The sequence below is a fragment of the Acartia tonsa genome, chromosome 7 (assembly GCF_053477335.1).
Source record: "Acartia tonsa isolate MP-2025a chromosome 7, ASM5347733v1, whole genome shotgun sequence".
NCBI classification, from domain to species: domain Eukaryota; kingdom Metazoa; phylum Arthropoda; class Copepoda; order Calanoida; family Acartiidae; genus Acartia; species Acartia tonsa.
This window is the reverse complement of record NC_137266.1, coordinates 4993862-5019625: the sequence shown is the minus strand read 5'-3', so window position 1 is coordinate 5019625 and position 25764 is coordinate 4993862. Positions and strand designations below refer to the sequence as shown.

The 25764-nt window shown below is 32.5% G+C and overlaps 1 protein-coding gene across 1 annotated transcript in view; it reads right to left on the bottom strand.

Annotated features, from left to right (window-relative positions):
• Positions 1-25159, bottom strand: part of LOC145324716 (lachesin-like) — a 38928-nt gene extending 13769 nt beyond the window's left edge. Inside the window, exons 1-8 of the mRNA XM_080167313.1 lie at positions 25057-25159; positions 14268-14402; positions 12845-12913; positions 11273-11334; positions 10438-10504; positions 3487-3525; positions 3097-3181; positions 1026-1096 (exon numbers count right to left, since the gene is read on the bottom strand). Coding sequence (XP_080023439.1) covers positions 1026-1096; positions 3097-3181; positions 3487-3525; positions 10438-10504; positions 11273-11334; positions 12845-12913; positions 14268-14402; positions 25057-25105 — 577 coding nt within the window. The 5' untranslated portion in view covers positions 25106-25159. The remainder of the gene's footprint in view (positions 1-1025; positions 1097-3096; positions 3182-3486; positions 3526-10437; positions 10505-11272; positions 11335-12844; positions 12914-14267; positions 14403-25056) is intronic.
• Between the last annotated feature and the right edge of the window lie 605 nt (positions 25160-25764).

The following is a 25764-nucleotide window of genomic DNA, read 5'->3' as shown; positions in this document are numbered from 1 at the left end:
AAAAAAATCCAAATCATGAAAATGGGTTTAAATTTGAGGCTTAGTCGCGGCTGCCGAGCCCTGACTATTATAATAAGAGTGGGGTCCAAATATTTAGTACGCGTTTCGCACCCCCCATGGTAAAATCATATGCACGCCAGTAAATAGAAATAATTAATTGTATTCTATAATAATAGATTTATGTTAAGATTTATTATTTTTATTCGATAATTCATAATTCTGTATGTTTGTTAGTCAGTCCGTAATTTGTACTTTGTCGGCCAGTCCGTCCGTCATCAAACAATATCGTTTATGAAGGTTTCGTGATTTTCTATCATTTTTCTATATTATATCAATATTTTTCTTCCTCTGTTATTTATGATTACTTAAAATTTATTCTATATTTCACTTTGTCCATTTGACAATTAATGATATTTTTGTGCTTATGTATGATATTGTCATCCTTGTTTTTATTAATTCATTTTATTAGCTTTTTATGAATATAACTGATCTTGTTAAAATACGTCTTTAGGGTCTAATTATTAATTAGAAATCATTATTAAAGTAAATATTTATGATTAACGCAATAAAATCTATTGAGAAGTAGGGTTGGGTCGGATATCCAGTCGGATAACCGGCCATTTGTAATATCCGGCCGGATACTGGAAATTAAAACTATCCGGTTATCCGGCCCAAAAAGTATCCGACCCAACCCTAGTGAGAAGTCAATTATACATTAGTCATCGCTAATATAATACTAATAATTTCAGTCTAACTTGATAATTAACAATAACAATTATAATTATTATATTGGAAATTCTACGTCAATTCTATTATTATGTAATCTTTTGTTGAAGCTAATTAGAAAAAAAGAACTAGGGATCTAAAGGGATAAGACAATGGCCGATAAATTAATAAACATCCTCAAAGATGATACACAAATTTACCCCTTCTGTACAACTAGTGGTTAAAATGTTTGGACACTTAACTTAATGAGGACCAATAAAAAAAGCTTGTAGCTTTACAATAATTTGCAGGAATCGTACCTATATCATCCTTTTCCACCAGGGCCAGGTACAGAATTGAGCTTCCTTCGCCATAAGTCACAGAAATACGTCTAAAATTAATAATTTGTTCAATAAAAGTTGTGCAATATACCTCAAAGAGGCTTGTCGAGCACTGAAATCCTAACTAACAAGGATGACAACATCCATAAAAGCGAAGCCATGAAACGGTAGGACAAACGGACATTAACACTTGTATGGTGTCAAAACTGAATAATCAGAATATAAATGAATAAGAGTCAAAGCAAAATTGTGAGTAAATTTGTTGAAAAACTTCTTGATACAGGATAATGTTTATGGGCATACTTACATTTTTAGGACTTGATTATTGAGTTGCTTTGCTTATAATATTGTCCTTTGATGTCCTAGGAATCAGTATACCAAAAATCAGAACAATCGGATAATTAGATCACATAAAAATTAGTTGTTAAAAATGTAAAAAATCAACATGTTTAAAATGGACGTAAGGACATTCTGGTAATTATTATAGAGTTGCTACGCTTTCTAAATCGTACCTAACTACTACAGGAATCACCATGCAAAATTTGAAATGGATAGGACAATTCTAACATGCCTAAATTAATGAAAAAAGCTATCCATCTCAGACTTACGTACGGACGGACGGACGGACGGACGGACCGACCGACCCTCATTATAGAAAAGATTCGCTTTTAATAAAAGGAGAGTAGTATTATGTTTGTTTGTTTATTACTTTAGGTCAGATCAGGTTTAGTGGTACTTGGTATTGGGTAGCAGGGTTGGGGCACATCATGAATAGGCCCCGCCTGGTTGAGGCCTCCTTTAGTGGTTTGGCATTTATTAAGTGCTTAAAAAATAGCTTAAAACCACCACAGGACCAATAGGTATATACCCTGAAGAGTAGAATCCAATCGGTTCAGTGGTTACCGAGATCTTAAGGGACAGACGGTGGGACGGACGGACGGACGGACGGACGGAAAGACAGACAGACAGACGGACGGACAGACATCATTCTACTTTGTATTATACATATGTCTGATAAAAATTTATGATAAAAACCACGAAACCTCCATCCATTTGTTTTATTTTAAAATAAGGATGACAACATTCATAAACGCGAAGCTCTGAAACGGTAAGACAAACCAACACTTGTAGAGTGTCAGAACTTAGTAATATAATGTATACAAGTCAAAACAAAATTGAAAGTAAATTTGTTGAAAATCTGCTTAAATACAGGATATTGTTTAGGGACATCAAAAAGTTAAAAATCAACATGTTTAAAATGGACTTATGGAAATTCTAATAACGATTATAGAGTTGCTAGGCTTTCTAAATCGTATCGAACTTTTAAAGGAATCACCAAGCAAATTTGGCATCGATAGGACCGACCTAAATTATATAAAAGCTTTACTTTTAAAAACCACGAAACCTTCGTCCATTTGTTTTATTTTTTAAAAACTACATCATTTTTAAGGAAAATTTATATTAATGTGTTAGCTATAATTTCATAAATACGTAGGTAGGTATATTATTTTTATATTTCTTTCGAAAAAGGAAATTGTATCATATCAAAAGCTTTCCAAGTCAAAATTTCAAGAATATGACCCACATATAAAAATCTGTCTTGAATCAAGAACAAATACTTCCATAATTATCGAAGTAATAATATCAAGCTGACACTGTTTTATTTTAAGGATTTTACTGCGTAGAATTATAGCTTCGATATCCAAGTATATTATAGACCCATGGATGGGCGTACATGTATAGTTTTATCATAGGGTAGCTATGCTCCTAAAAATGTGACTTACGAGTCTTCGACTAGATTAAAGTTTCTGAAGCTAAGAACCCTAGCTGTGTTATTTTATAGTATATTATGGACGGATGGACGCACAGACATAGCTAATTATAGTGTAGCTACGCTGCTAAAAAAATATTACTTAGGAGTCTTCAACAAGAGTAAGGTTTCCGATGCAAAGAACCCTAGATACGTTATCCTGAAGTATATTATGGACGAATGGACGTACAGACTTATAACTTATTATAGGGTGGCTACGCTACTAAAAATGTTACTTACGAGTCTTCAACTAGAGTAAGGTTTCCGATGCTAAGAACTCTGGCCCCGTCATCTTGCAATTTCTTCCAAAATATTATGTGCTCGCCTAAACATAAAAAAAGAAATTGGTGATTTCACTTAAAGTTCCTAGTGGAGCAGATAACCCCCCTTTTTTATTAAGACATAAATGGGGTGGGTTTTAGTGTGTAAGGTTTTTCGGACAAAATTTAAAATAAATGTGACCCTAAAAAAATTAAGTAGAGAATAAAATGTATTTTAAAGCTTTTAATAGTGCCTATAATAAATGACGGCATAGTGGCCCACCAATGGTCTATTAAAATGTATACTGGCCTGACATATGTTATTTGTATGACGTCATAAGCACTATAAAGAGCTTGAAGATATGTTTACCTAAATTGTTGGCAGAACATCTTAGTCTGGCTGTATTACCTAAAATTCAAAGAAAATATAAAAATTTCATTAACAAATTACTGTAGTTAATGTTGATAAAATAACAGCACTAAATTTACAATTGTGGTTACAAACATTAAACATAATTTCAGTTTTAAAAAGAAAAAAGGAATAATATTTTTTTTTGGTTGGGGAGGATTATTTCTCCTGGTGCGAGTTTCCCCCCCCCCCCCCCCCCCCAACCCCCTCAAAGTCTTTAACCTTCAATGGACCTAAAAGAAGCTTATCTGTAAAAGAAAGCCATATCGGTCCAGCGGTTAGCGGGATACAAAGCTACTGACCCATTAGAAGTAGTTTTTCTCGAGATGAAAAATCCCCTCCTAAATTTGTTGCTCTGTTAGAACTGTAAGGAAAGTATTTATCAATTTGTCTATCCCAGATAAAACTAAACATCCTTCAAAGTCAAAATGTCACTCTAGATAATGGATTTATTACTACTTGGATCTTACACCAGATTATAATGTACTCTGATATGGTAAAACTTTTAGCTGGCTAAAATAACGATCCCCTCCCCTCTTGTTAGACGAACGAACTGACTAATAAATGATGTACATGTTGGCAAACTAAATTGACGAAAATTTTTACTGTCATAATATCCACGTATATTCTATATTCATTCCCTAGATAGATTTAAAATTATTTAAATTCAAACAGAAGCTCATGCATTTGTACATTAGTTAGAAGCACATATAGCATTTGGGAATGTATCTAATAAAGTAACAGGATGTCTGTCTGTGTGTTTGTGTGTTTGTTTGTGTCGAAGAATCTCGCTAACCGCTGAACAATATGGTTCTCCTTTACTGGGTAGCTTTTTACATAGGTCATGGGAAGGTTTATAACTATTTTGGGGAAGGGTACGACCTAGGGGCGAAGCCGCTTATATAGCATTGCATAGAAAAATTGCTATAGAGGAAAGTAAAGTACGTCTCCAAAAAGGTAAAATTTGTCACTGGTTTCATCATTTTCTATGCGCTTCGCGCAATTTCTGAGAAAGTAGGTTTCCCAAAATGCTTCTTCTACATAAAGTAGTAAGAATTTTTTGTTTGTCTGTTTAGATCTCGTTAACAACAGAGTCAGAACCGGTAAAGTTTTCCTTTTCAGTAAAGCTTATTATAGATTTCTGGATGGTTTTAGGCTATTTAATTTCAGAATTAAGTATTGGGGTCAGTTTTGTGCTATTTATCTGTCAAATACCTACTTCCCCAAACACAGATACCCAAGATGATATTTATAAAAGCGAAGCTTTTCTATAATTAGGGTCGGTCCGTCTGTACGTCCGTCTGTAACGGATAGCTTTTTTCGTTAATTTAGGCATGTTAGAATTGTCCTATCGATTTCAAATTTTGCATGGTGATTCCTTTAGTAGTTAGGTACGATTTAGAAAGCATAGCAACTCTATAATCATTACCAAAATATCCATACGTCCATTTTAAACATGTTGATTTTTTACTTTTATTGTGATCTAATCATCCGATTGATCTGATTTTTGGTATATTGATTCCTGGGACAACACAGTATAAGCGACACAACTCTATAATCAAGTCCTAAAAATGTAAGTATGTCCATAAACATTATCCTGTTTTAAAACAAATTTACTTACAATTTTGCTTCAACTCTTATACATTTATATTCTGATTATTCAGTTCTGACACTATATAAGTGTTAATGTCCGTTTGTCCTACCGTTTCAGAGCCTCGCTTTTATGGATGTTGTCATCCTTGTTATAATAAGAAATAGATATCTTTTGATAATGCTTAAAATCATAAGCCCGAATAAATTACATATACGTGACAACGAAAATATATTAGATAAATATAGAAAAAAAAACAAGGAGGACAACATCCATAAAAGTGAAGCTCCGAAACGTTAGGACAAACAAACATAAACACTAAAAGAATGTCAGAACTGAATTGAATAACGATAATATAAGTCAAAATATAAATTCTAAATTTGTTGCAAGATACAAGATACTGTTTAAGGACATACTTACATTATTAGGACTTGATTATAGTGATGTGTCGCTTATAACATTTACTTTGTGTCCTGGGAATCAGTATTCCAAAAATAATATGAAAATGGATTATTTTATCACAAAATTTTAATTATCAAATAGTATAAAATCTACATGTTTAAATACAACTACGGATGGACCAACCCGAATGATAGAACAGAATCGCTTTTAATTAACATTTAGAAAATGTAATAAATGAGATAATTTTCTTTATTTATATATACAACAAACAAAGATTATATCAATCAAATCTTTATATATATATATATCAATGAAATCATACATTTTTTAAAAAGCTTTTCGAAAATAAGGGTAGGTCCGTCAGTCTTTCGTTATGTACTTTGTCCGCATTGGGGAATTGGTAAGCTCTTCTCATAATTCTAGGCACGTTAAAATAGTTCTATTGATGTCAAATCTTACGTGACTAGTACTTAAAAGTATTTGGTTATTTGAACAATCGCATGGATTTTCGACATGGTGATTTCTTAGAGAAAAAGACACAATGAGCGTAGCATCTCTAAATCTTCTAAAACTCTATAAAACTGGATTTCTTTAATTCTATAAGTGATGCTAGCTGTTATTGTTTGTCTGTATTTTAGTCTTAATTGTTAAGCTGCGCTTACACGAAAGTTGAAATCCTTGTTTTATTTTTATCTCTTTATTTATATGAAAGATATTTATAGATAAATTATGAGTTCTGATAAGTCTAAGAAAGAAAATTCCCCTTTCTTATCAAACTAAGGTGAAAGTGAGAAATGAGGGAGGGGGGGGGGGGAATTAGAGTGTGCTTTCACTACTGTCGTATGTATCACTAGAGGCTGCGCCCCTAGCCTTTATGGGCTGTTTTGAAACGGTAGAAAAATAGCCAAAAACCATCTATACACTAAATTCGGAAAATAAAAATGCCTAAAACCAACTAGGGACCTATAAGAAACTTCCCAAAAATGTAGAACTGAATCGGTTCAGTGGTTAGCGATATCTTAAGTCACAGACAAAAAAATCATACTACTTTTATCCAAGCACCATAGCCGCAAATTATTACTACAGCACAACATACAATCTTTACGCAATTGTATAAATATTCAGATTTAATTGATATATTATTTTTCTGCAAAAATAAAAAAATTGCGCATTTATTAATTTTGGGATTACAGAAACACTCAATTTGAATTGCTTCTAATATAAGTTTAAAGATATTTATGAAAGGGTTAAGTCAATTGACCTTTTGCTTATATATCAAATAAAATTTAAATATTCTTATCAAATATATCATATATCCTATTACATAAAGTTTTTAGGCTATTTTATTTGTAGATTTAAGTTATGTATGGTTTTATGCTACTTCTTTACCAATATATAAAAACGAAGCCCATAGATGCAAAATTGAGCACTTTTGCTTAAAGTTATAAATAGCATTTTTTTAATTTCTTAAATTGTTTGTCCTTCTGTCTGATTCATAAGCTACCCATATATGTATGTTGTCATCTTTGTTTTATTTCATGTATCAAGAAACTAAATATGACTAGACAATTATTTACCCCCTTCAATCCATCTCAAATTACGCCCTTAATTTGCAAGTCTATCCCCCGATCCATCATAGCACTTACAAAAGCATGACAGGCAGGACTGACAGATGTAAGAAATATTGACATTAACCCTTCAATTGCTAGTGAAATATCCCTCCCCTCCTCACTTGATTTAATTAGGAGTATTAATGATTCTACTTTAGAGTTAGGTAAGGTTAATTGGGTTTATTTGGCCCCACAGGGTTAAACCTGGAAGCACCCTGCAAACATATGTCGACAAAATTTAATGAAGGTGGCAATTGCTGACATATCTATTACATTTATTTATTTTTCAATAAAATATTGACGAACTTGAGACCTCTAGGGGCACTTGGTGGAAGTGGGGAGGGGGGGGGGGGTGTTTGGGGAGTCAATCCTTAACTTTACATTATATCCTTTAAAAGAAAAATTTAAATTTTGGAGGTCGGTCATATTTTCCTCATGGAAGGGTGAAGGTACCCTTCCCAAAAATAGTTATAAACCTTCCCAGGACCTATCTGAAGCTTCACTGTAAAGAAGAACCTTATCATTTCAGCAGTTAGCGAGATCCTTCAGTGCACACAGACAGACAGCCTCACAAAAACCCTGTTACTTTTATGTAAATATACATTTATTAATAAGTGGGGGGGGGGGGGGTATTATTAGTACTCAACTAGTAAAATAAGGGATTTTTACATAAACTTTTCTTGCCCCTCTCTTCCAAATAGGGTATGGGGAATTTATTACAAGAGTTAAGGTTCTCATGCTAATTTTCCATACTTCATTTTAAATATGGGATAACTACAAATTAATTTTAGTAGCTACTTTTAAGATGTTTTGGAGAAAATGTGATTTTTCAAAGCTGTAATGTAAATAGATGGCGGATTTTTTTGTGAGGATTTCTCAACATTACCCCCCACCCCCCTCTTAATAGTTGATAACAAAATATTAAACAAGATCAGTTATCATAAAAACGTATGCCTTTATTAATACGAAAAAAAAGGTAACTGCCCTTTTATGTAGAGACATACAAACATTATTGAAAATGTATAAATTAAGTACTGAGCTGGATCTTTAAATCATTTCAATGGTGCGCCGAATTTCAGCCAATCACAGCGCGGCACTTCGTAAAATGCTGTGCTCTCATTGGTAGAAAGTTGACACACCCCGATCTGGCACACCATTGAAATGATTTAAAGATCCAGCTCAGATAAATTTTAAATATTGGTTTTGACCAATATGCAGACAAAATATTTGGAGACCATATTTTTAGAAGTTTACATTTTTGATTTGGTAGAAAAAGTAAAAATTATATGCCTTTTTGAAAAAAAGTATGAAAAAAATCAGATTTAGAAGTCTGCAAAAGAATTGCAATTTTTATTAAAACATTAAATGTCTGCTCATTTGAAATTTGTTTATCTTAGGGCAATTACAATAAATCTTTCAAAAGAGAAACTCTGTGCAGAAATGTTTTTATATATTTTGATCAGCGTATAATAATCTAAATGCCCTGCGGGGTATTTTTTAGAGGGGGCCAGTTGACAAGGCCTGCCTTCCCCTTTTAAATGTCTATAAAATATTACATTTACTCAACATATCATATGATTTCCCATATTTTTGTGGTGTGTTACCTAATAGTTTTTTTTATATAAAAAGCTAGCATATTCTGGACATAATTATTGATCTTGTACACTATATATGTATTTGCAAGAAAATTGTACAACTAACACATTTTTACTAGCAGCGCATAATCCTCAATGAAATCGTTTTTCTATAACTTCAAAATTCAGCTGGATGTCCAGCTGTTCCTAAACAGACAATCCATCTTTTTGGAATTTCTTTTTTTGCACACAAGTTTGAGGTTTGTGCGCGGCTGAGGCGCATCTGCCGAGCCCTTAGTTTTACAAGTATGTAATATCTGAAATAGTTGTAAAATGTTTTTTTTTATGCTATTTTCTCAAGTTTTGACCTCTTTAGTCAGACTCAAGGACATTATCCTCTGGCAAACAAGGACAAAAACGTCCATTCATTAAAACAATGAATTTATCAATTATGAAATAACTTATCTTTTTTTTTAACAAAGAGTATTTAGTTTTATAGAAAAAAACTTTTCTTTCAGTAAAGAAATTAATTACTAAAATACATTATTGTAGAATAATTGAAATAAAATGATTTGAAATCTATATCTACTTTGAAATTCTGCAACTAATCATGCATTTAAGAAAAGCCTTAATATTAATATCACATGAAAAAACGACCCAAAAGTGTATATAGAAAACAATTGTAGATAGAACCCAAAATAAGATAATAATAAAATCCCCTAAAAATATTTAAACATATATTCTAACCTTAAAATACAAAAAATCACTAATGAGTGAATATCCTTTATGGAAAAAAACCGTTGATTAAGATATTTAACAATAAAAATCGTCTAAACAATTTCTGAGTTACTTAGTAAGGGATTAAGTCAGTAAGTCAGTGAGGGACAGTGCCGCATAAAGAGATGCTACACATGTAAAAACTTTGCACGCATGTCCGTCTATTAAGACATTAGATATATTTTTGCAAACAAAAATGCAATCAGACTTTTATTGCGAGAAAAACAACATTTTTGCTAGAATTTTAGACATTTTTACACAATTTGTAATTGATACTGATACTAGACACACAGAAAACTGTCCCGAATTTGTATTAATTTTGAGGAACAAGACTCTAGTGACGTCATATTTTTCTTTCCCGAAAAAGGGAAGGGGGGAAGAAAATCTCTTCAAAAGAGATGGGGAAAATTCCTTTTCTCCCATCTCTTTTTTCTTCCCCCTTCCCTTTTTTTTCTTTCCCCCTTCCCTTTTTCGGGAAAGAAAAATATGACGTAACTGGAGTCTTGTTCCTCAAAATTAATACAAATTCGGGACAGTTTTCTGTGTGTCCTAATACTAGATAGCCTAGTTTTGAAACAAATAAAACTTGAAGTTTGAATTGACCATTCCATCATTTCAGGACAAATGCTAGTAGCTTTAGTACTTTAAACAATAAATGTATAAATATAGATAACTCAGACAACTATCTGGCCCAAGTGGTGGTGATCATTTTTGTCGGCTAGTAAATTACAAATGAAGGGACTCGGATATGTTTCCGACGCCATTACTAGATTTCAAAGACCTTATACAAAATCTGGAATGTCCTGCCCTATGGGAATAGTTACATATAGTTCATGCCCCCTCTATTCTTTTACTTTAATCTTTTAACTACAAATATTTGTACCTTATAAACAAGAACCCAAAATGGTTGTGAACAAAATCTAGATGAAGAGTATCTACGGTACTAAAATTACTGTACCTCTGTCCACTAAAACCCTTGAAGGTTCGCTGGTAAAGGCTGGCAGTACCACGTTTTCGTCAGGTTTCTGAGAAATAAGGAGTATATTAAACTATTAAAGGCTTGTTTTTAAACATAGTTTCAGTTATTGTATGTAAAAAAAATAGAAGTATGCATAATTCATAGGTATTATGTTTGGCGAAAGGCTTTTTCTTTATTAGAAATTTTAAAAATAAAATTTGAAAAACAGTTTTTTATAACTTTTTTCTAGTATAACACTGAGATAGAATGTGTGCATAATATAACAAAGATTATAACATCCATAAAAGCGAAGCACCAAAATCAAACGGTAGCACAAACGAACATGAACACCTGTAGAGTGTCAAATCTTTCTAAATTGTACCTAACTGTTACAGGTATCATCATCCAAACTTTGAAATCGATAGGACAATGCTAACATGTTTAAATTAAGGAAACACCTAACTGTGACGTACGGACATACAGAACCTAATTATAGAAAAGCATCGATTTTTGAAAATACTTTAAATCTTCTTCTACATGAACATACAGACTTCCCTGATAAGAAATAAACACTAGGAAGGAAGGGACAATGGGCTGTTTATTACACTAGTCCCCAAAGTCTTATATAAACGTTTTCTTATTCTTTGGCTTAACAACTTTTGACACATTAATTGAATTTGAATGGTTGGTTTAGTAGGTTGAGTGACCAAACGTTTCAGCCACTAATTGTAATCTACAGAAGGGGTAATTTTGTTTATCATCATTGGGGATGTAAATCAATTTATCGCCATTGTCTTATCCCTTAAGATTCCTGAATCAACACACTGAATCTTACCTGATATTCTTCGTAAGCGTATTCGTCGTCGGTGTACTGATAGTTGCTTTCATCAAACTTTTCTATAATTAAAAAAATTAATCCATAAAAGTATCTATCAAAATTAATAAAAAATATATAAAGTAATAAAAGACAAGGATGACAACATCTATAAAAGCGAAGCGCTGAAACGGTAGGACAAACGGACATTAACACTTGTATAATGTCAGAACTGAATAATCAGAATGAAAATGTATAAGAATCGAAGCAAAATTGTAAGTAAAATTGTTGAAAAACTGCTTGATACAGAATAATGTTTATGGACATACTTACAACTTTAGGATTTGGTTATAGAGTTGCTTCGCTTATAAAATTGTTCTTTGTTGTCCCAGGAATCAGTATACCAAAAATCAATTCAATCAGATTATTAGATCACATAAAAATTAGTTGTTAAAAAAGTAAAAAAATCAACATGTTTAAAATGGACGTACGGACATTCTGGTAATGATTATAGAGTTGCTACGCTTTCTAAATCGTACCTAACTACTACAGGAAACACCATGCAAAGTTTGAAATCAAAAAGACAATTCTAACATGCCTAAATTAACAAAAAAAAGTTATCCGTTACGGACGGACGGACCGACCCTAATTATAGACAAGCTTCGCTTTTAAAAAAGTAAATTGATAGACATGATATTGGCGCTAATACAAGGCGAATTTTCAGTTCACTTCGTAAAAAATAAAAGACGATTATTATCAGAGCTCGGCAGAGGCGCTACAGCCGTGCCTAAGCCTCATTTTTGACCTGTTTAAATGTTTTGAAATCTTTTTTAAAAAGGTGGATTACCATATTTAGGTCAGGCTTAGACTTTTAGCTGATTTTTAAAATTGTAATATGTTGATTTCCCTGAAGCTTGCTGATTATCCTATTATATAAAGTAGTAAGCGTTTTTTGTCTGTCCCGAAGGATCTCGCTAACCGCTGAATCGATATTAAACAGTAAAGCTTCTTATAGGTCCTGGGAAGGTTTTAAACTATTTTTGGGGAGAGTGTCTTCACACCCCTACCCCCAAAAAAAATTTTAAATGGGATGACGGTCGACTTTTCCCCTTTCTACCTTAAGTGCCCCCTAGAGGCTTCTAGGGGGTGTAGCCGCTAGTTATTGATATTTTAATGATAAAGACCCATTTAAGGACTCTAAGTTTTAAACATCAAACTCTGTATTCTAATATTTTCTTTTTATCAAAACTACATTTGTTAATGAAAAGCGTCAGAGTAGTCCTGGAGATCTCCTGGGAGTAGCTGGAGCTAAATTCGGAGTAGAATAATTATTTATCGCATCGTATGATAGACAGCTTATAAAGTATAAGAATAAAACCAGTTTTGTTAGCCCTTAGGGGACGAAGGCACTTCTAGCAAATCTGATATATTATGTTTTTTTTTTATTTTAAGATTATTAATAAAATATCTGCAATGCGATGCTATACAAGAATTACATATATTATGGCAAAGAATTGGTTCTATTACAAGGAGTATTAATCCGTTTCGAGGCCAAACTATAAACAAAACTTCCCTGCTAAAACTAAAACCTACCCAGATCAATTTGTTGTCCCTTCTTGTCATCATCATAATTGTCTGTATATTCATCAGCATCACTGTAACCTACAACAAAATAGTACAATTATAGAGTATCTCGGATACGCATATTCCTACTTTTAGGGAAGCCTAATCAGTGCCACACATAACATCTAGTGTTAGTCATGCAATTTAAATTTATAAATATTATGAAAATTGTAAAGTACACCTGGTACTAAGCAGTAGCTTGGTGTACTATTGTATGTACTGCTTCGTAAGACGGGGCGTAATCTGTCACTGAATAAATGTTTTTTATGTTTTTTTTTTTTTTATGTCTACGCTTCTTGTTATCATCATAATTGTCTGTATATTCATCAGCATCACTGTAACCTACACCAAAATAGTACAATTATGGACTAGCTGCGCTACTTATAAAAACAAGGATGACAACATCCATAAAAGCGAAGCTCTGAAACGGTAGGACATTAACACTTGTATAATGTCAGAAGTGAATAATCAGAATGTAAATGTAAAAGAGTCAAAGCAAACTTGTAAGTAATTTTGTTGAAACACTACTTGATACAGGATAATGTTTATGGACATACTTACATTTTTAGGACCTGATTATTTACTTAAGTTGCTTCGCTTATAATATTGTACTTTGTTGTCCCAGGAATCAGTATACCAAAAATCAGACCAATCGAATAATTAGGTCACATGCAAATTTGTTGTTAAAAATGTAAAAAAATCAACATGTTTAAAATGGACGTACGGACATTCTGGTAATGATTATAGAGTTGCTACACTTTCTAACTCGTACCTGACTTCTACAGAAATCACCATGCAAAGTTTGAAATCGATAGGACAATTCTAACATCGCTAAATTTACGAAAAAAGCTATCCGTTACGGACGTACGTACGGACGGACGGACCGACCCTAATTCTAGAAAAGCTTCGCTTTTAACAACTATATTAATAATGTGACAATTAGTAGCGCTGCAATAACAAGCTAATAAGAGCCTACATACAAAAGAACTACAGAGATTTGCTAATTATAGAGACGCTGCACTTTAATAAGAAAATATTCTCTTTGGGAATTATAACAACTTTTGCACAAAAATTTTCCTAACATTTATAAAATAATTCAAGTTATTGTTATTTTTTTGGTAGATGTATATGAGTGTTGGCAATAGATGTATATGTATAATATATACGTGGATATTATGACTGGGGAAAAATTGTCATCAATTTACCATGCTAACAAGGAACTAATTTATTGTTCAGCTAGTTCATCCAGTAGGAGGGGAGGGGGTAAAGATGTTGGATTTGGGGATATCGTTATTTTAGCCCACTACAAGTTACACTTATTTAGAGAACATCAAATTCTTTGTTTTGGCCAAATAACAAAAATTCTATATATCAGTCAACAACTATAAGTAACCTTCAGCATAAGAGTAGTCTGAGTAATCTCCACCAGGCACATGGTAATCAGTCTCCCCAGCCTCAGAAGCATCATCACCAGAGCTGTAGGCGTCCTCTGGCTCCTCGTCTTCCTGGGCTCGGGGATATCCATTCACTATAATAAAAATAAATCTGTGAAAAAGATGTTTATTTTTAAACTCAGTTGTCAAAACAGATCTATAGTATAGATGTATATACAGACAACTACCTCCCTTCATTTTTCAAAGACCTCTTTCGTCTGCTTCTAAATTATTTTCTGCTACTTGGCTGTGTTAATATAAGCAACACCATTGGTTGATTTTCAAATGACCCACTAGAAAGGTTGCACACGGCGGTTGCGATGGGAAGATACAGTTATTTAACCCTTTCTTTCCTAGTGTTTAAATCTAATGCTGTCAATATAAGCAGGAGTTGACGATCCTCCTGTATGAAGTAACTAATATACGATACCTATCTATGTTGCTTTCAAGTCTCTACGATATCTTGCTATGTTGCTTTCAAGTCTCATGCGTAAAAAAAGTTTATATTTTTTTGTGATTTCTTTTAGAAGGTTGGTGGTACCCTCCTCCAAAATAGTTATATACCTTCCCGGGACCTATGAGAAGCTACCCTGTAAAGGAGAACCCAATCGGTTTAGTGGTTAGCGAGATCCTTTGGTACAGACACACAGAAAGGCAGACAAATACACATCCTGTTACTTTATTATAAGAATGTATTATTTGCTAGAGGCTTCATCATTAGTGGCCTCTAGTCTAGTCGACAACCTCCCATTTTTAAATTTAGTTTTTAAAAAATATATATAGGGGTGGCGGAAGATAATTATTTCAAGGGGCGATTTCTCTTGGGAAGGTGGCGGTACCCTCCTCTAAAACAGTTTTACATTTTCCTAGGACCTAAATGGAGCTACATTGTAAAGGAGAACCAAACACAAACATCCTGTTACTTTTAAGACGATAGATAGTGAGATTTCATAGAAAACCAAAAAACATAAAAAATGATTATTAAACCATTCTTTTTAGGTTTTTTAGGTTTTTTTGATACATTTAAGAATTCATTAATACCAAGCAATGTCTAATTAGATTCCACTGTCTTTAATTTGTCCTAGATCTTTAAATCAGAGCTGGATCTTTAAATCATTTTAGTGGTGAGCCAGATCGGGGTGAGCCGAATTTCAGCCAATCACAGCGCGGCATTTCATAAAATGCTGTGCTCTCGTTGGTTGATAGTTGGCCCACCCCGATCTGGCTCACCACTAAAATGATTTAAAGATCCAGCTCGGGATAAAATTGAGAAAATAGGGAAAAGTGAAAAGAAAAGAGGAAGATTAATTAACTTAAAAGGAAAAGGAATAAAGTAGAGGGTTTGACAACAGCTACTTTTTTTGTTTTAGCTTCAAATCGGGTGCCATATTTCGTTAAAAATATGCCGTAGTCAACCTTGCAAATATGTAAGCAGCTAACACCAACAGCTTTTGTTTTGAAAAGTCCACCATAACGGTGTAAATGGCTTTTTGATTATGGTTTTATTTTTATTAGCGAGGCAACTTTATATAACGCTAAGGGAGATATGAGATTTTCTCAGCTGCTATTTAGGATACACTGCTGATTTTTATTATAAAGATACCCAAAACATTAATATATTGTTTAGTAAAGGTCTTGTCTTCTTTGCTATTTATGAATGTTGTCATCCTTGTTTTTATATAATATTTGAAACATTAATAAGGTAACAGTAACATCAAATATGTTTGTTAACAGTCTTTAACCATCAAGTACGTCTGTCGAGCCCACGCAAATAACAGGGCTCGGCAGTCGGACCTCAAATTTAAACATGTTTGGATGCTTTGAAAAGGGGGATTGCCATATTTGGGCCAGGTTATTTCTAAAACGTAGAGTATTACAGGTGGCTAAGGCGCGGCTGCCGAGCCCTGGAGACAAAAGTATCAAATTATCCTGAATCGATTTCTTAGCGGAAATTATAGAAATTTAATACTAAGAGCAGAGCAGCATCTCTCTCAATGTTAAACACTGATAAATTAAACAAGGATAGTAATCATCATAAAAAGAGCATATATAAATAACCATTAATATTATTTCTTTTACCATAGGATATTTAACAGAAGTAAGTTTGAAAGATATTGTCATTAAATCAAATTGTATAACAATCGAAATATTATTACTCGGATTTTGCACCAGATTTTCACGTACTATGATAAAGTAATACTCCCAGCTGGCTAAAATGACGGTATCCCCATCCACCACTTTAGCCCATCCCCTTCTCTCTTACTGGATGAAAGAATTGACCATTGATGAGGTACACATTAGCATGCTAAATTGACGACAAATTTTCCCTTGTCAATATATCCTATATCCATTTGTATACATATTATACAATACACATACTCATCTAATTTTGACTAACTTATATTTTAGATTTTAAAATCCTTCAATAAACAAGAAAATACACTTAAGGGACAGAGAGACATATCTATAATTTTAAATAGCTTGATGTCTGTCCGTCCGTCTGTCCCTTAAGATATCGGTAACCGCTGAACCGATTGGATTCTACTCTTCAGGGTATATACCTATTGGTTCTGTGGTGGTTTTAAGCTATTTTCCTGGGGGGTGGGAAACCCTTAACCCCCCAAAAAATAAAAAATCCCCCCCCATAAAAAATTTACATATTTTTTTCTAATTTTAATGTTTTCTATGTTTTTAAATATTTTTTTATATTTTCAATTATTTTTCTTCTTTTAAACTTTGTTTTATCAAATTCAAAAAGAATGTGAAAACTGTCCTGTGGTCCTGTGGTGGTTTTAAGCTATTTTCTTGGGGGATGGGACACCCAAAAAACAAAAAAATAATTTTGAATTTGATACTGCGACAGATCCAATTTTCTTTTTTTAAATTACCTAGAGGCTAGGGGCGTAGCCGCTAGTTATTGTTATAAAGAAGCTACGGTGCTAATAAAAATAGATTTAATTGATTTTTAAAAAAAACATGTGTTTAAAAAAACATAAATATTTTTTTATTGAAATATTGATTATTAATGAGTCTGTACAAATATTGATTTATGTCCCATGTATGCAAGACCAGGGATTTAAAGGGATAAGACAATGACCGATAAATTAATGTACTTCTATAATGATTATACGCAAAATTATCCCTTTTCAGATTACAATTAGTGGTTGTAACGTTTTTACACTCAACTAAATGAACCATCCAATTAAAATTCAATAAAAGTCCCCAGGTTGTTAAGTCATCAAATATGAAACGGTTATTATAGGACTTTGGGGACTAGTGTAATAAACAAACAGCCAATATACCCTACCTCCCCTTTAGCAACAGGACAATTATGTACATAAAAAGTGCAGCAATAGCAAGATGACAACTGGTGAAAAATAGGGGTAAAATAGTTCTTCTTCATATGAATCATCCCCTAAAATAGTATATTTGCCCATAAATAATTGAAGATTTTTCGCGAAATCTTCTGTAACTTTTGACAAGTAGACAAGATGGAAAAACCTGAGGTGGATTCTTTAAAACACTTTTGGCTCACTGCCTCACTAAAATCAGTGAGGCTCGCTAAAAATGTTGTGAAAATTCCTTCAAAATAAAAAATCTACAAAAAAAATTTAAATCATAAAAGGATTACTAACATAAGATTTTGTTTATTTTTTTGTAGATTTTTAATGCGATTTTGGAGGATTTTTCACAAAAAAAATTTACCGAGCCTCACTAACTTTAATGAGGCAGTGAGTCAAAAAGTTTTTTAAGAATACACCTCTGTTTATATTTATTTCAAATTTTAATTGCATTGGAAATTTAGTTATTTGGACAATGAGCATTTATAAAAACAAGAAAAAAGTCTTTAAGAAAGTCTAAAGGAAAATTTATCTAATTTTCGCTTTCCGTCGAAATAAAAATAATGAAAAATCTAAAATTTTGTCACTTAACAATTCTTGAATCCAAAAAAATAGCATGCAACATATGAAAAATGAACAAGGATGACAACAAACAAAAATACGAATTTGCAGCAAATTGATAATTACTTGAAAGAATAAGGAAAGCATTTTAAATAATTAATCGTTATTTATGTAAATAATGCCCAACAGGTGAAAGGGTAGGTACAATATATCTATTTTGTCAAATTGTTTTATGTGAAATCCAAATATAACTACCAAAACAAAACAAACAATTCTAAAAAGTCTAAACATTAATTAAACTTATAACTATGGCAATTATATCTTTTCTGTTATTTTATTGTTCTGACAAATGAACTAGCTGACGTATAGACCAAAATTATATAAAAGTTATGCTTACAATAACAATAATCATATTCAAAAATCTCCCCTCATATGATAAAGTGTGTCTAGTGTTGTGTGCGATCAATTCCGCATATTTTCACATTCGCAGACTGTTTTTTATATTCGCAAAAGGACACAATATTTGAATAAAAAGATGATTTTTCTGCAATGAAGGGTCTCGCTGACCGCAAAAGCGAAATAGTTGTTCTTTGTTGGGAAGGTTTACAACTATTTTGGTGGAAGGGTACTTCCATTTTTTCTTTATAAAATCTCCCCTCTCGGAAATTCGAAAATAGCAAATCTTTTTAATTAACTTGGGTTGGTTTTAAGCTATTTTTATGACCTTACACGGCCTCTCCTAGAGGCTAAGGGTGAAGCAACTAATAACAAATAGAATGTTATGATTGATAATGAGGGTAAAGGGTATATTGTGCTATTGTATATACTATACATGGTTCTAATGATTTGATGATATGATTCGAAATTCTTTATAGTAACACAAGCGGCAAGGCCCCTAAACGCCTCTTGGGGCACCTGAGAAGGAGGGAGTTGAATCCCAAAACCCAATTTTTCAATTTAGATTTTTTTTTCAAAAGTAAAAAAAATCCTCGGGGGTGGGGGAGGGGGATGGTATCCCCTTTTAAGGAGAAGCCGATCAGTTCAGCGGTTAGCGAGATCCTTCGTTACAAACAAACAAACAGATAGACAGACAGACATCGTTTTACTTATTTTAGAGAATGAAATGACGCCATACAAAACAAATGACCAATGGTAGGCAAATATAAAAGTTACAAATAGCAGGCCAGTATACATTTTTATTGACCAATGGTGGGCCAGTATAGTGTCATTTTTTTAAGCACTATAAAAAGCTTTACGTGATTTATGTACAGAAGTGAATGTGCACCTTCTAGTAGTATACATATATAAATGACTACAAATTTAAAGTGTTGAAAATTATCTCATTTAATCCATAAAAAGATAAATAAATATTTCAATTCAAAATAATGATCTTTCCCCTTTCATTTAAACAAAAACAATTATGTTCCCAAGATGCGCAGTAACAATAAGCTCGTAATATTTTAAAATTAACTTAAACTCATATTGAAAAGTAATAGGCTGTCTGTGTCTGTTACAGTGAAACTTCTTAAAGTTCACTTAAAGGTTTTTAACCAAAAGATAGAAAAAAGTTATTATTTTTTCTTCTTAAAGCTAAATTGAAAAGAAGTTGAGTCTACAAAACTTGCTTGATTGATTGATTGATTGATTAGCCATAGTCTCTTAGGGTTTGGACCTAAGTAGTCATGGAGTAGGCTGAGACACTTTTGTATAGCCACTAGGGCTATCAAGCTCCACGTTCAAGCACATTATGACTTGACCCGCTATCTCGTGAGAGCTACTCATTATTACCTCACCCTCGCTGAGTATGGCAGGTGTCCCAAATTAAGTCACCGTAATGAATGACGCTCGCCGCAGAGGAGCTTGGGATAAGGGTAGTACTGATATTATGTACGTGACTATTGAGTATCCAAACTTACTCAATTATCCCCTTCTTACACAACCAGGGGAAGTTGCGTGAAAGTATTTAACTGAGAAATTCGAGTTGCCACATGGGGACTAGAACTCGAACTCTCATCACCGTAACTCAGTGCGTTACCACTGAGCTACGACGCCCCTACAAAACTTGCTCAAGCTAATTGATATATAAATCTTATTATTTTGATCAGACACCACTAATTAAAGAGTAGCTTTACTACTAAAAAAGAATGCATTTCTACTTTTATCTAAATCCCAAATATTTATGCTTTAAAGAACTTTAAAATACTTCAAAGAAAAAGCTCTTTAACTTAAGGAATTTTGATCTTAACAAAGCATTTAACTTCTTCTATCTACCTATCAAATATCAATTATTTTTTCTATCCCGAAATTCTAATATTTTATACAAGAAAATATAATCTTTAAATGTTAAAATCATTTGTTTGTTGTATGAACTTTTTGCTTGAAGTAATGTAGACTTTACAAAGAAATAAACAATTTCTTTTTTCACTAATTTGGCCTACATTAGTACATTTGTAAAAGCGGAGCTTTGCTTTAACTATTATATGTATGTTATTATGTTATACATAAATTTTCAGTATTTTTGGTTTGTTATATAGTTAAGCAAAAATTTTTATTATTTGTTATTTTATGATTGAAACACAAAAAATTGTTTTGCTTGACCGTTATTAGTATTGTTTACAATGTACTAGCGGTTGAGCTCTTAGCATCTAGAATCTTTGTATTCGAAGGAGTAAGAAAAGTTGGAAAATAGTCTAAAAAATATCCAAGAACCCATAAGAAGCTTCTATAAAATGAATAACTCAATCTGTTCCGTAGTTATCGAAATCTTAAGCTACAGACAACAATATATTAGTATTTGCTTTGCGTTATTATGATCCTTGCAAAAAAAATTGCAATAACACATTTCAAGTGTAAATATACCTAATATGAATAAGGAACACAAAGAATTTGTTTGGAAATCTAGAATATTTAATGATGGTTTCCCTCAAAGTTTCTAGTGAGCATTGACCCCCTCCCCTATTTATAAAATTTTTGAGGAGAAAATTTTTATAAAATATCTCTCCTATTACCTATCTTCTGAGGGACCTATGACCCTGAACCCGATGCAACCTAACATCACCTAAGATTAAACACAGCGTTGCGGAGCCGTTTCATTTTGGTGCGGCTCCGGTACCGGCCCCGCGGAGCCGTCTGTGATGATGGCGGCTCCTGCTCCAGCTCTAGCTCCAGTTTTGGCTCCGGCTCCGGCATAAAATCAATAAAAACTCGAAATATTTTTTTTCATCTGTCTATTTTTGACTTTTGAAGGTTTTAAAAGTTAAATTTTTGATAAAAATGGGCTTGAAAAACTTAAAAGGGGCATTTGCACATGACAAATTTTAATTTATAAAAAAAATCTCTTTAAAAAGCTCCGGTTTTGCAACACTGGTTAAACACATGAAAAACTAAACCCCCCCCCCCCCCCTCCTTATTTATTGATTGGTCTGGGCTTGACTTCAAGGCTAATTTGTTTTTAATAAAGTTGTAAAAAAAGCATATGTTAATGCTTTTTTTCACCTGAAATAAAATACAGCAATAAAAGAAAATTTTATTTATTATTTACATACGAATGACCTTATTTTAAACTAGCGGCTACGCCCCCTAGAGGCCTCTAGGGGCACTTGAGGAGGGGAGAGTCGAATTTGATAACCCAATTTCAAATTTTAGATTTTTAAAGAAATAAATTTTTGGGGGCGGAATTTTTTTTTTTTAGTTGGGGGCATACCCCCCCCCCCTCCCTAATTTTTAATTTCAGTTAAAAAAATTTAAAGAAAATTTTTTTTTGGGGGGGGGTTTGGGGTGTCCCACCCCCCAAGAATATAGTTATAAACCTTCCCGGGACCTATGAGAAGCTACCCTGTAAAGGAGAACTCGATCGGTTCAGCGGTTAGCGAGATCCTTTGGTACAAACAAACACACAGACACACAAACATCCTGTTACTTTAGTATAAGGATAACTCTATCGTAAATTAATAAAATTTAAAAGTACAATCAATTTAGTTCTTATTTGTTATTTCAACTAAATTAATCATATCGCGTAGAGGAGTATTTACTAAAAAATCTGAAAAACCAAACAAAAATAGCTTCGGAAAAAAGTCTATAAAAATTATTCTATGGATTATTTTATAGGAAAACAGTAAAAATGTCTGACTATGACGTCAGAAAAAATTAACAATTAACCAATGAGAGGCCACTATATATTTTACCATTGTGAATACTGGCTTCTCATTGGTTAATTGTTAATTTTTCTGACGTCATAGTCAGATACTTTTACTGTTTTCATTTTATAGTTCTAATTTTATAGTTTTAAAGTACAATAGAAAAAATTTGAGAAAAAAATTTAGGGGATATTGCCAAGAAGTTATGTACGCCTTTATAAACAAAGCTATTTGTAAAAAATAACCTAAATGAAAATATAAGAAATTCACAGGTCTTAAATTTGTTCTTAAAAATTTGCAAGGATCGTCTTGCTAGCTAGAAAAACAAACAAAAACTTTAGAAGAAGCAGTGTAAACAAATTGAAAGGAAGTCAATGATTTTCTAAAAAGAGAAATATTCAATATTTTTTATTTAGGAATATTCTTCACACAAGATATTTTTCCATGGAATGGACAATTGAATTTATGTTAATGCGGTTATACAACAATTTATAGTCCATTGACCTATCCCTCAAAAGATCCTCTAAGTATATGTGTATAACTTTTTAATCTTATTACACTCTCCTCTTTTTATGTGTATAATGTAAACACTAAAGGGAGGGGGGCCACAGAATTTGATTGGTTAGACAAGAGATTTCAGAAATAAATATCCGAGGCTGTGGCAATTTAAAATAAGAGGGACCAAAGAATTTGGTAGGTTAGACAAGAGATTTCAGAAATAAATATCCGAGGCTGTGGCAATTTAAAATAAGAGGGACCAAAGAATTTGGTAGGTTAGACAAGAGATTTCAGAAATAAATATCCGAGGCTGTGGCAATTTAAAATAAGAGGGACCAAAGAATTTGGTAGGTTAGACAAGAGATTTCAGAAATAAATATCCGGGGCTATGGCAATTTAAAATATAAATTGAAGAAGATATTAAAAAAAATATGAAATAAGAAAGTGTGTTAATAGTTATTTCTCGCATCGTATTATAAACAGCTTTCCGCGGATATAGAATGTACAATTATAAGATTAATACCAGTTTTTTTAAGCCTCGAGGTGCCGAAGGCACTGGCTAAAAAACTGGTTTTAATCTTATGATTGTACAATGTTATATTCGTAGAAAGCTGGATATAATACGATGCTAGACATAGTTTTTTCGTATGGATGAGAACCGGTTCCTATCCACCGGATTCGAATGAATACGAGAAAAGAAATTCTTTAACCTATTCCATGTATAATACATTAAATAAAATCTCTGCATTAGATAACATGTTTCCATAAAATAAATTAAATTGCCATTTTAGTCACTAGTTCAAAGAAAAAATGATTTGAATATTAAGATAACTTTTATTTTGTCTAGTTTCTTTACTTTAACATGTTACAATGCCGTGGGTACCATGTAGCCAAGACACCCGTCACCTTGAATTTTAATTTTACACACTTGTAAAAGAGTTCTTATTCGTTTCTTTCATATCAATTCATAAAGTCTTTATAGATGCGAAGCATCTATAAAAGTATTCCTTTCCTCGCTGACATACACCTTCCAACAGAAAAGTTGGGGAATAGTCCCATCGTCAATAAGGGGCGATTCGACGTAGTTTTAAAATGGCTTTTTATAGGTTATTTTAGGTAAGGTTAGGTTATATTGTGTTAGGTGATTGCCCCACAGGGTTATAGCCCCCCGCAGGGGCTAGAAATAAGAGAAAAGCTACTGTGAAAAATACGAAAAATCGCCCCATAAGGTGCGATGTTATGAAATGGACTATACCCAAAAGTACTCTTCTATGTATATGCATTTAGAGTCAAAATCATTTCAATATTACTAATATTAGTTCATATGTAAGACAACGGATTCACCCTTTCTTCTAAGGGTTCTGTTTTAGAAGAAAAAAGCCTAAATCTATCTGAAGACTTATAGCTGAAAATAAAATATTAAAAAACCACCGGCCAGGACCCATGTTCGTTAAGTTGAAAACTCGGTTCAGTAGTTATCGAAATCTAAAGCTACAGACAATTAAAAATACTGTTTAGAATAGATGCTTATTCGCCCAAGGAATCTTCACAAGAAAAATTGTAATTTAATTATAACTTTTTTAAGCGAAGCTTTTCTATAATTAGGGTCGGTCCGTCTGTACGTCCGTCCGTACAGGATAGCTTTTTTCGTTAATGTAGGCATGTTAGAATTGTCCTATCGATTTCAAACTGGTGATTCCTTTAGTAGTTGGGTATGATTTAGAAAGCGTCGCAACTCTATAATCATTACCAAAATGGCTGTACGTTCATTTTAAACATGTTGATTTTTTAACTTTTTTAACGTCAAATATTTATGTGATCTAATCATCCGATTGATCTGAATTTTGGTATATTGATTCCTGGGACAACAAAACATAAAGTTATAAGCGAAGCAACTCTATAATCAAGTCCTAAAAATATAAGTATGTCCATAAATATTATCCTGTATCAAGCAGTTTTTTAACAAATTTACTTACAATTTTGCTTTGACTCTTATACATTTATATTCTGATTATTCAGTTTTGACACTACCGTTTCGGTGCTTCGCTTTTATGGATGTTGTCATCCTTGTTATATTATCGGTGTGCAGGTATAATCTGTACGATCAGCCGTTTGGCAGCTAGCAGCCTTTAAAATTCATAGATTTTTAGAAATATTGCTTACCAGCAATATTTTACCGTGAACTGCAGTAGATCCAAATATTTATCACGCACCTGAACTAGCAGCAATGATGAGTAACAGTAAGGCAGTCCGGAGCTCCATTTTTAAAAATATTCTAATAATTTATCAATTTCTTCTAGTTCATATAAGTCATCTGAAAATATAAAGAACATTGATATATTTTGTTTGTTTCAGTAAACTATAAAAAATTAATTTTTCATACAACTTTAAAAAGTTTTTTTTTGTAAAGGGGAGGGGGTCAGAGAGGGTTTAAAAATAGTCAAGAAATTTAATTTTTTTTATAATAGTGTTAGTTGAATATATACTTTTTGAATGATTTTTACAATGTATTAAGTTTAAATAATTAAAGAATTTATGTCACTGCAAAATATATTTTTTTTAAAGTATAAAATTCTATATAAATGCAAATAACTTTTTACAGTGTGTATATTTTTTGCATGACTATAAATTAAATATATACACAAATACATGACACATTTTTACATAATTTATACATAAAATATAATAATAGATGAATAAAAAGTCTATGTGAAGAACAATAAGGAATCTTTTCAGTTTTATAAGGAAAGTTGAGAAAAAAAGAATACACTGAAAGCAGCTTATACCAATAACGAAATTAATTCGGAAAAAAATCTCGAAAGCTGTCGTTGGGGGGCAACACATCGTAAAATTGACGACCTCTCAATTTGCCCCCCAAATATTATTTTATATTTATTTCGCTTGTTGATTGATTCCTGCAT